Source organism: Amblyraja radiata, chromosome 8 (assembly GCF_010909765.2).
Source record: "Amblyraja radiata isolate CabotCenter1 chromosome 8, sAmbRad1.1.pri, whole genome shotgun sequence".
Classification (NCBI taxonomy): domain Eukaryota; kingdom Metazoa; phylum Chordata; class Chondrichthyes; order Rajiformes; family Rajidae; genus Amblyraja; species Amblyraja radiata.
Window position 1 is genome coordinate 41,502,134 of NC_045963.1, and position 12,389 is coordinate 41,514,522.

Consider the following 12,389-nt stretch of genomic DNA (forward strand, 5'->3'; position numbering starts at 1 on the left):
CCCACCCCCCATTTTTACTCCCCTCTTCCCTCATCTGTACCCCACTTGGACTCCCACCTGTTTCTCCCCTCCAGTCACCTCTTTTACTTGAGTGTGGACAAATTACACTCATGTATGGCATGATTTCCCTAGCATTATGAATAACCTTCACATTAACAAGTGGATTGAAACAATGCTGCTTTTTTATTTACAAAATTGTTTTGGCACCATCTGTGAAATGTATAATTAAGTATAATTATCGCTAAAAACTAGTTCGCAGAGACTTATCCCATGCAACATCCAGTCACATCGCTGACATAATATGTCGGTGCCATGACATGTCATTCTTTTCTAGTTTAGTTGATAGACACAAAGTGGAAACAGGTCATTCAAACCACCGAGTCTACGCCAACCAATGATCACCTCTACACTAGTTCTATCCTACACACTAGGGACAATTTACAGAAGCCAATTAACCTACAAACCAGCACGCCAGTGTGGGAGGAAACCGGAGCACCCGGAGCACAGCATAACATGTCAGTGCTATAACATGTCACTCTTTTTTAGTTTTGTTTAGTTTATTTTAGTTTAGAGATACAGCTTGGAAACAGACCCTTCAGCCCATCGAGCCCATGCCAACCTGCGATCACCCCTACACTAGCATTATCCTACACATTAGGGAGAAATTACACATTTTTCTGAAGCCAATTAACCTACAAACCTGTACGTCTTTGGAGTGTGGGAGAAAACCGGAGCACCCGGAGAAAACCCACGCGGTCACAAGGAGAACGTACAAATTCCATACAGACAGCACCTGCAGTCAGGATCGAGCCCGGATCTCTGGCGCTGTAAGGCAGCAACTCTACCGCTGTGCCACTGTGCTGCCCCTGGCACTGCGCCGCTCTTCTCACCTTAACAGAACGCAAACAGTCTTTCACTGTGTCAATGTAGCACAAACAACAATAAACCAACACCTAGAGTGTGGTTTGGAGCCTAGGCCCTAGACATTGTTACCATTGTCCATCTCTAGAAACAGCATTCTAACCCTGCGCTGATAAGACAGAGAGATTTAGAAAATAAACCATGAACTGGAAGAACTCAGCGGGTCGAGCAGCATCTGTGTGGGGAAGAAATTGTCAACATTTTACATCAGGTTTCAAAACGATTTAGCCATGTTATTATTTCTGCTCTTTAAGAGTCAATTGCATTTGGATGCATTCTCTACCACTGCCTCCATGATGATTCTGACCTCTCCCCATAATTATGTGCCACAGACCTTTGGCATTATATTTTTATATCTATTTACTTGAATGCTGTGAGATGTTTTATATGTCCTATATAAACGCCAATTGTTTGACTTACAGGTTTCCAGATCAAAGCTTCCATTAGCATCTACAATGAAATCTTTGAAATAATATTACACAGCTTTCAAAATAATTTATATTTAAAATAATGGATAGTATATTGAATTGTTTATCTATAATACAATTATGGCACACAGATGAAGTCCAGTCCATCACCCAGACCAGACTCCACGCCATTGGCCCCAACTACACTTCATGCTACCTCGAAAAAGCAGCCAACATGATCAAACACTTGGCTCTACCCGAGCCGGCTGCCTCCCCCTTTTCCGGGGATACGTCCGTGCCCGGGTGAAGTTAGAAAGGGAATACGCCCTGTCCACGGGCACCCTGAGGGAGTTCCGGGACCGCTGGGCTCCGCAGGGTGTAGAATGTATCCTCAATAAGGATGGTATCATAATTGTATAATAGTTTACTATGGATATATGTTTGTATTGTATTATGGTGGTGGGTTCAGGTTTGTTTTATTGTAGTGTAAATATTATTTTTTTAATAATTGAATACATTTTTTGTAAATTTAAAACAAATTTTTTAAAAAAAACATAATCAAACACTTGTTCCACCCCAGTCATTGCTTCTTTTCCCTGCTCCCATCCGGCAGAAGGTATAGAAGCTTGAATGCAGGAACAACTGATAACTCTGTTATCAGACATCTCAATGTTCCTTCCACAAACTAGGATACTGTCCAATTCACCTATACCTCATGCGAACATTGAACTTTGTCTCTGAAACTGATGCTCTACGATGCTGAGAAGTATATTCTGCACTCTGTATCTTCCCCTTTGTCCTATCTATTGTACTTGAGTTTGATGTGATTTAATTCACGTATGGTATATCTGATCTGTTTGGACAGCATGCAAAACAAAGCTTTTCAATGTACCTCAGTACACATGACAGTAAGAATAAACCTAAGAATGTATATGAAGAAAATTGACAGATTTATTAAAATGTGGTGTAAGTTCACATTTGAGAATTAGGACAGAGAAAATAGAAGGAATTTTATCTTTTGGGTTCCATAGAATAACTTCTCGAGTTGATGATGAATATATCCACTGAACTCTCTGGTTTGGCAATTCCTGGCCAGTTTTGAGTCTGTAACACAGATCTATATTAATAAATTCTAATTATGATCTAAAATTAACTATGATCCATACTAATCTGTAGCTAATTAACCTGCCAATACAACTTTTGCAATCTTCGCTGAAAGAAAGAGAGTGAAGAGTCCTGAGTGTTTTATTGTCTCGGAGTTATTTGGCGTTACAGACATTTCCCAAAGCTCTTGTGTGACCTGGGAAGTATCAAGTTCTTGGAGCAAGTATCAAGATCATTCTTCTGTCCAGAGGACTATGATCAGGGAGCTATATCTGTGCTTCAGATTTTCTGTAATCTGGCAAGTCAGCTTCCAAGGGCATCAATCCAGAGACCTTCAACCTGAATTAGGTGAGACACACCAGATCTGAGGACTGAAGAAGTGTTCTGACCTAAAATGTCACCCATCCTTTTTCTCCAGAGATGTTGCCTGACCCGCTGAGTTAGTCCAACATTTTGTGTCTATCTTAGGTGAGACACATTTAGGTTTAGGTTTATTATTGTCACATGTACAGAGGTACAGTGAAAAGCTTTGCTTTGCAAACAGATCATAAATATAATCAGAGATAATATAAGACCACAAGATATAGGAGCAGAATTTGGGATGGATAGATGGATAGATGGATAGATAGACATATAGACAGACAGACATACAGACACAGACAGAATGACTATGTCTATCTTCACAGTCAGATAGAGAGAAATATATATATACACACACACACACACACTAATTACTTATATTACTAAAAGTCTGATCTTGACCACTTCCTATTGTTCTGTATATTGATTTTAGAAAAAACGCTGCCACTTACAGCTGTGATTTTTGGCCATCTTACTCAGAGTTCCCCTCCGCTGCGCAGGACAAGAGCATTTTTCCCATCGGTGAAAGATAAAAGAGTTATTAGTGTTTTTAAAATGTTGAGATTCTCTCTCCTGAAGGCCACGCCCTTTCTGGAGGGACAATAAAACCCGGAAGTGTTGAGTGCCTCAGTCAGTCTCTGCATGATGGGGGAGCGAGAGGGTCACGTCTCTCAGTCTGAGAGACTAAACTGTGAGTGGTTTTACTGACCTGTCAGTGCCCTTCATGTAGTTTGAAAACATAGTTTGGAAAAGCTAAAACTGTGTTGCCTTTGGTTTAGATATGCTAAAGCTGTGTTGCCTTTGGTTTGGAAATGCTAAAGCTGTGTTGCCTTTGGTTTGGAAATGCTAAAGCTGTGCTGTCTAATTAAAGTTGCCTTGCCTAATTAAAGTTGCCTTGCCTCTATATAATTACAAATCTAATCTTGATCACTTCCTGTTTGCGCTTTATATTGATTTTAGAAAAATCGGCTGTGATTTTTGGCCATCTTACTCAGAGTCCCCCTCTGCTCATCAGGTGCCGACGATTTTTCCCATCGATGAAAAATAAAAGAGTTATTAGTGTTTAAAAAAGGTTGAGATTCTCTCTCCTGTCAATCACGCCATGAAGGCCACACCCCTTCTGGTGGGAGGGGGGAAGGGACTATAAAACCCAGAAGTGTGGGCGTGGCTCAGTCTCTGCAAGATGGAGGAGGGAGAGGACATGATTCGCTGTCTTTAGTGGCCTTGCACCCTGCTTGAAATGATATGAACTGCACTTGAAGTTGGTGGCCTTGCACCCTGCTTGAAGTGGTATGAAACTGCACTTGAATTTGGTGGCCTTGCACCCTGCTTGAAATGGAATTTCAAGGAATAGCTGTGAGTCAACTGCCAGCCCACCAGCCATGAGTGAGTGAGCTGCCAGCACAACAGGCTTGAGTGACTGAACCGCCAGCCCAAGAATCTATTCGGCCCACAATGTCCATACTAGCCCTCTGGAAACCAGTCCCTTCAGCCCACAACACCCATACTAATGCTCCAGAAAGCACCCCCCCCCCCCCCCCACCCACTGGCCACCAATATTTGAATTGGTAAAGAGGTGGGATATTGCGTTGGGGAGCAGCCCTCCCGTGTGATGCTGGGACCCAAAGGTCCCATTCATTTCTATTTCATCAGTCTGAAGAAGGGTTTCGGGTCGAAACGTTGCCTATTTCCTTCGCTCCATAGATGCCGCTGCACCCGCTGAGTTTCTCCAGCATTTTTGTGTACCTTTGATTTTCCAGCATCTGCAGATCCTTCTTAAACACTAAGTGGAAGTCACGGAATGAGCGGGACCTTTGGAGTAAACACAGTCTGACCTAACAAAGCATTTATTCCTTCCAAACACACTCGGACCTAACAAAGCATTTATTCCTTCCAAACACAGTCGGACCTAACAAAGCATTTATTCCTTCCAAACACAGTCGGACCTCATTGCATTGCTGTTTCAAGCACAGGGCAGGCCAAACAACTCATTGCATTGTCACTTAATTTCTAATTTTGCATTGCAGTTTCAAGCACTGGCAGGGCAGGCCAAACAACCCATTGCATTGTCACTTCATTTCCAATTTTGCATTGCAGTTTCAAGCACAGGCAGGACAGGCCATTTTCCTGCCTTCTCCCCATAACCTTTGATGCCCCTTCTGATCATGAACCTATCAATCTCTGCTTTAAAAATACCCAATGAGTTGGCAATGAATTCCGCAGATTTGCCACCTTCTGGCTAAAGAAATTCCTCCTCATCTCAGATATGCAAAGCTTTGAACAGCAGCAACTGGCCTTTTCAAGCTGACGTGTTGTCCCTGTTCAGTTTGCCAGGAAGCCATCTGGGAAGCATTCCGGATTTTCTTGGACAGGATTCCCGAGCACAAGGAGTACCAGCACTGGGTCAGCGTCTGTCTGCAGGAGACTCATTCCCCCATCGAGATCGGCCACCAATTCAGCAATTCCCTGGAACACATCTCCATGCTTCAGCAGGTAAGGAGCGACTCTACTCAAAGAGAACGTTCAACGTGAATGCGCTTTACTTCCAGTTTTCATTCTATCTTCCGGCACATTTGGAAGAGCTGCTGCCTCACTGCACTGGCGGCCCAAGTTCAAACATGACCTTGGGGTGCTGTTTGTGTGTGGAGTTTGCACGTTCTCCCTGTGACCGTGTGGGTTTCCTCCAGGTGCTCCGGATTCCTCAACATCCCAAAGACGTGCACGTTTGTAATAATAATAATAATGGATGGGATTTATATAGCGCCTTTCTAATACTCAAGGCGCTTTACATCGCATTATTCATTCACTCCTCAGTCACACTCGGTGGTGGTAAGCTACTTCTGTAGCCACAGCTGCCCTGGGGCAGACTGATGGAAGCGTGGCTGCCAATCTGCGCCTACGGCCCCTCCGACCACCACCAATCACTCACACACATTCACACACAGGCAAAGGTGGGTGAAGTGTCTTGCCCAAGGACACAACGACAGTATGCACTCCAAGCGGGATTCAAACCGGCTACCATCAGTTCGCCAGACGAACACTTAGCCCATTGTGCCATCTGTCGTCCCAATTAATTGTAGGTTAATTGGCCTCTGTAAATTGTCCCTAGCGTGTAGGGAGTGGATAGGAAATTGGGATAGCATAGAACTAGTGTGGATAGGTTATCGATGGTAAGCATGGACATGGTGAGCTGAATGGCCAGTTTCCATGCTGTATCTCTAAACCAGGTGAGAACTGTCATTATTAGTTTAGAGATTCAGCATGTAAGCAGTCCTTCCAGCCCACTGAGTCCACACTGACCAACAATCACCTGTACACTAGTTCTATGTTATCTCACTTTCTCATCCACTCCCTACACACGAGAGGCAATTTAACAAGGCCAATTAACCTGTAGACCCGCGCGTCTTTGGAATGTGGGAGGAAACCAGAGCACCCGGAGGAAACAAACATGGTCACAGTGTGAACATGCAAGCTCCACACAGACAGCACCCGAGGTCAGGATCGAACCCGGGTCTCTGGTGCTGTGAGGCAGCAGCCCTACTGCTACCCTTATGTTTAGCTTCTGTGAAATGCAAGTAAATGCAAGTAAATAAAATGAAATGCTCTGTTTTGCAAATTCGATTTATTAGCAGTCCTACATTTTGGTTTAGAAGTTAAAAAGGAAATAACAGTTTTTCTTTATTTCCAGAAACTAGCTATACAAAGTGGTGATCTTCAACTCAGGTAATGAATTGACTTCACAGATTGTTGAAACTTGTTCAAGTGGGCCTATTGTTTGTGCACAATCATTACAGTTATAGTTATAGAGTCAAACAGTACAACATGAAAACAGCTCCTTCGGTCCAACTTGTTTATGCCGGGCAAGATGCTCCATCTATGCTAGTCCCATCTGCCCACGTTTGGCCCACATCTCTCTAAACCTTTCCTATCCATGTACCTGTCCAAATGTATTTTAAATGATGTGATAGTACCTGCCTCAACTAACTCCTCTGGCACCTCGTTCCATATACTCACCAACTCTGAGTGAAAAAAAATTACCCTTCAGGTTCCTATTAATTCTTGCCCTTCTTACAAACCTACGGTATTTGATTCCTCTATTCTGGGTAAATGTCTCTGCACATTCACCCTATCTATTTCACTCATGTTTATATACTTATATAAGATCTCCCCTCAGCCACCTGCGCTCCTAGGAATAGAGTCCTAGCCTGCCCAACCTCTCCCTACAGCTCAGTTCATTGAGTCCTGGCAACATGCTTGCAACATTACTATTCATCAGGTGGAAAGTAACCTTGGTCCCACAATTACTATTAAAACACAAAGTACGTGCTCTAACACCAGGATAAGTGCTCAACCAAGAAAACCAAGCCCAATGTCGTATCTAAACTACCTATACACACTTACGCAGTAGGACAATAATTAACTTAATGTTCAGTCATAAGCTATCTGCTTATTGACAAACACACAAGCTAAATGTTTAACCAAGAAACCCTATCCCAATGCCACATGATAATCTAAAATGCCTTTACACAATTAAAATATGGGACAACAAAAGCTAGGCGTGTAGATGACAGTATATCAATGGAGTTATCAAGTGGGCACCTCCCTTCACTGGTGTTTCATTGCGACATTAATTAAAATTGCCATGTTCCGCATGTAAGGAGGTATGAAAATCCCTGTCAGAGCCTGAACAGATGTCACAGAATTAAGGGAAGTTGTTATGTTTGTATTGTGTGATCCACATGAATTCTACTGTGTCTTCTGCACAAGCTGCACAGTGGCTTAGCTTAAAAGCTGCACAGTGGCTTAGCTTGAGGAGCCGCTGCGTCTCAGCACCAAAGATCCAGGTTCGATCCTGACCTCGGGTGCTGTCTGTGTGGAGTTTGCACGTTCTCTCTGTGACCGCATGTGTTTCCTACCACATCCCGGTTTTGTAGGTTAATTGGCCTCTGTAAATTGCCCCCTAATGTGTAGGGAGTGGATGAGAAAGTGGGATAACATTAAGCTCATATGAACTGGTGATGGATGCTCAGCGTGGACCCAGTGGGCCGAAGGGCCTGTATCCATGTTGTATCTTTAAATCAATCAATTAATCAAAGAGTTGATAAACTAAACGACCAGAATGACTGGTGTCTAATTTGTGCTTCCTTTTCTCTCCGCTGAGAAAGTATTCCAATGGATCATGGACCTACCGAGAACTCAGTAACAACTTCAGGTATGATTTCACCTTTGATAATTGTAGGTGAGAGGGGCAGAGATTGATAGAGATATGCGGGGCTTAATTTTTTACAGAGGATTGTGGGTGCTTGGAATGCGCTGCCAGGGATGGTGGTGGAGGCAGATACGAGAGTGGCCTTTAAGTGACTTTTGGATAGGCACTTGGATATGCAGGGAATGAAGTGATATGGATCATGTACAGGCAGATAGACTTAGTGTTGATATCATATTGACACCATGATGTTGACAGCACAGACATTGTGGATCGAATGGCCTATTCCTGCCCAGTGCTGTTCTATGTTCGATATTCTATGATATTTAATCCGTGCAGGCTAGAAACAGTTGGCTTGTACTGAAAGCCCTCATTTAGTTTGCATCAATTTTGCAGTACAGTGCCCTTCCATAATCTGGTCTCTGCCCAACTCTCTTGCCATGCTCAATCTGTCCAATGGAAGCTATAAGAGAGAGAAACAAACTCCAATTGGAAAAGCATGAATGAGAAGCATATCCCACATATTTGAGTAGGAGACATAAATTGCTGGAGTAACTCAGTGGGACAGACAGCATATACTTCTCTCCAGAATGTCTACCTTTGATGTAAACTAGCACCTGCAGTTCTTTTCTGCACATATTTGAGTAGTATGAGTCAGAGGGAAGAAACTCTAGAAGTTTAGAACTATAATATAATTGGTAATGCAGCAAATAGGTGTCAGAAATTGACAGAGAATTCGATTAATCAAAATCTTTTGAATTTGAAATAAAATAAATTATGAAGCTATAGGAAGGAACATAGGAGAAGATGGGAGAGATTTATTTATTAATCTCTCATTAAACTTATAACCTCTGGTTCTCGATTCCCCTACTCTGGGCAAGGGGCTCTGTTCGTTTACCTGATCTATTCCTCTCATGTTTAGTTCAGTTTAGTTTATGATTGTCACGTGTACCGAGGTACAATGAAAACCTTTTGGTTGTGTGCTATCCAGTCAGGGAAAATACTATAGATGATTACAATCAAGCCGTCCACAATATACAGATACAGGATAAAGGGAATACATTTAGTGCAAGATAAAGTCCAGTGAAGTCCGAGTAAAGATAGTTCGAAGGACTCCAATGAGATAGCCAGGAGCGTTCTTTAGGATGCCAGCCTTCAACCTTTCAGCTTAGCTCCACTGATGGTGTTCCCAGTATATCATCTAGTTATGTTACTTCTGAAAGTCACTTTTTTTTCAGATAAACTTATGCTGTCACCAGCTTCAACCCCTAACATCGAGATCTCAAACGAAGTTGTGAATGAAACCAAAATTCCTGTTAAGGTGAGAAGAGTGAAATTCTACTTGTTATGTCAGTGATGTGACTAGATATTGCCTTGTGATTGTGAATTAGCGAGCAGTAATTATACCAAATTTCACATTTTACAAATGACAGTAAAGAAGGTTTCATTGTCGGGGTATTGAATACAAGAATCAAGAAATCATGCTGCAGCTTTATAGAACTTTGGTTGAGCCACATTTGTATTATTGCATGCAGTTCTGGTCACCCCATTACAGGAAGGATGTGGAGGCTTTGAAGAGCATGCAGAGGAGATTTACCAGAATGGTGCTTGGGTTGGATGGAGAGGTTGGACAGACTTGGATTGTTTTCTCTTGAACGTCAAAACTTGCTGTAAAACAAATCATTTTTCCACAGCATATATATTCCTAGGTCTTGTGTACTTTAAGTTGACTGCAGCTACACTTTTGCTTATTTTTCTGGGTTAGATGTTATTAAGGTGAGAGGGAAAAATATTTAATATGAACCCAAGGGGCACCTTTTTCACATAAAGGGTGGTGGGTGTATGGAACGAGCTGCCAGAGGAAGTAGTTGAGGCAGGTACAATAATAACATTTAAACGATGTTTGGACAGGTTCATTGATAGGAAAAATGTAGAAGCATATGGGCAGGTGGGACTCGTGTAGATGGCACATCTTGGTTGGCATGGGCAAGTTTAGTTTAGTCTAGTTCCTTATTATTGGCACGTGTACAGCAAAAAGCTTTTTTGATGTATGCTATTCAGTCAGTGAAAAGACTATACATGGTTACAATCATGCTGTCCAAGTTGGGCCGAAGGGACTGTTTCTATGCTGTATGATTCTATGACATTCTTTGATCAAGAAGAACCTGGTTCACAGACCTGTGACTAGTGCAGGGGATGCCCTGTGCAAAGCAGAAATAAAGTAAAGAGGAAATTTATTGCAGGCATTAATATAGTCACCAGACTAGGTGTAGGTGTGTTGGCATTAGTATTAGCTTATTGTTTACCGTGATCCAGTGAAAATCTTTATTTTGTATGACACATGAGTGATAAATGCTTAGGGTTAGATTTAGGTTTAATGTTGTCATGTGTACCAAGGTACAATAAAAAGCTAAAACTAAAACTCTGATCTTGTTATCTTCCGGTTTGGCGGTCTTTCTATTTGCGCAAAAACGGTTTGCGATAGTGCTACAATTATTCGCCAGTTCACTCAATGTTCTCCTGTGTTGCGAGTGCACGGTTTTGTTCCGATCGGTTGACTGTCATAAAAGTTAGCGAGGTTTAAAAATCTTAAAAACCGTGTGTGTGCAGATCGATCTCTTCTCCTGCCAGTCAGCACCGCTCTTCCCATGTCACACCCCGGACGGTCGGCCCCTTCCTGCGCCATCGCGTTTTTACTGGAGCTGAGGATGGCCGCCGAAGGTTTCCAACCGGACTTCCGGAGAGACCCGAAGCAGCCCAGCCCAGCCCAGTCCCAAGCAGCCCAGCCCCAAGCAGCCCCGACCCAGCCCAGCGTGGGAGACCCAGCCCGGAGTCGGAGATGTCGCCAAACGTAAAGCTGAGACTCTGATCTCGGCGGAGGAGAACGGCCAGTGACCAGCGCCCGCTGTGAGTCCCCATCACACCGGCAATTCCAGCAACTACCCCTCTGGTCCCCTCGCTGGCTCCTCCCCCCCTCGGCTGTGATGCCCCCCTCTCCCCCATGGCACTTCCCCATCTTTTCTCCAAGCTCACTCACTTCCCACCCACACACCCCTCTCCCCCCATAACTCCTCCGCCCACACACCCCTCTCCTCCACACAACCCCCCCCACCCACACACCCCTCCCCCCACAAGCCCCCCTGCCCACACCCCCGCGCCCACACCCCCCCCACACACACAACCCCTGTCCACAAACGCCCACCCCCCAGCCCACCCACACACACACACCCGCACGCACCCACCCCACACAACGGCCCCCATACCCCACCGCCCACACACCCCCTCACCCACACAGCTCCACCCCCACAACCTCCTGTCCCCACAACCCCCCTGCCCCCACACACCCTCCCCCCACACACCCACCCCTACAACCCCCCTCCCTTCCACAATTCCCCCTCCCCCACAACCACCCCCTGCCCCTAAAACCCCCCCACAACCACCCCCCGCCCCCACAAACACGCCCCCACAACCACCACCCCACCCCCATAACGCCCTCGCCCCCACAACCCCCCTGCCCCCACATCCCTCCTCCCCCTCCCGCCCACAAATACATCTCCCCCCACCCCACACACCCCACCATACCCCCTGCTCTTCCACCCCCCCTCCCTCCTCCTACACCCTGTTCACACACACCCCTCCTCCCCTCCCACCGCACCCCAACCCCGCCACACACTTCACTTCCCTCCTGTCCTCCCCTCCCACACATGAAGAGGAGGGGGAGGGAGTGCTCGGGGTTGAGGGGGAATGAGCCGCGCCTGCGCAGTTAGGGGCTATGGGTGAGTGGTGGAATATTGCGTTGAGGGAATGGGTTGTGTTGGGGGAACTGATGAGTTGCGGAATATTGCATTGGGGAATGAGTTACGTTGGGGGACCAGGCCTCCCATGTGACTGGGACCCAACGGGTCCCACTTAGTCTAGTAATTGCTAATAATGCTATTACGTGCTGCATTTTGTCCTGCCTCTCCCACTTCCAGCTCTCTTCTCTCCTGCCAATCAGTCTGAAGAAGGGTCTTGACCTATAAGGTCACCCATCCATGTTCTCCAGAGATGCTGGCTGACTTGCTGAGTTACTCCAGCACTTTGTGTCCTTTTCTGATAATACTATACATGATGACCACTAGGGGGCGCCGGGGAGATGGCTGCCCTGCCGGCAGTCTGTCGTATTTTCTTTCTTTTTGTTATTTTTCAGTGCATTAAAAGTTTGTTTTAATGTTCTTCGGTTTGTTTTATGTGGGGGGTGGGGGGAGGGGATCGGGGGAAACATTTTTTCAAGCTCCCACCTTCCCGGAGATGTGATCAATTTTCAGATCACATTCTCCGGGCTCTGCGGCCTACCATCGGTGGAGCTGGAAGCTTCCTCGGACTGCCGTGAGCCCCACCGTGGGGGGCGG

General features: G+C 45.1%; 1 protein-coding gene across 1 annotated transcript in view; it reads left to right on the plus strand.

Moving 5' to 3' along the window:
• The window catches only part of LOC116976490 (interphotoreceptor matrix proteoglycan 1-like), a 56,327-nt gene that overhangs the window by 11,062 nt on the left and 32,876 nt on the right, over window positions 1-12,389 (plus strand). The window contains exons 4-6 of the mRNA XM_033026382.1: window positions 5,119-5,285; window positions 7,069-7,111; window positions 9,237-9,319. Of these exons, the coding sequence (XP_032882273.1) occupies window positions 5,119-5,285; window positions 7,069-7,111; window positions 9,237-9,319 (293 nt within the window). The remainder of the gene's footprint in view (window positions 1-5,118; window positions 5,286-7,068; window positions 7,112-9,236; window positions 9,320-12,389) is intronic.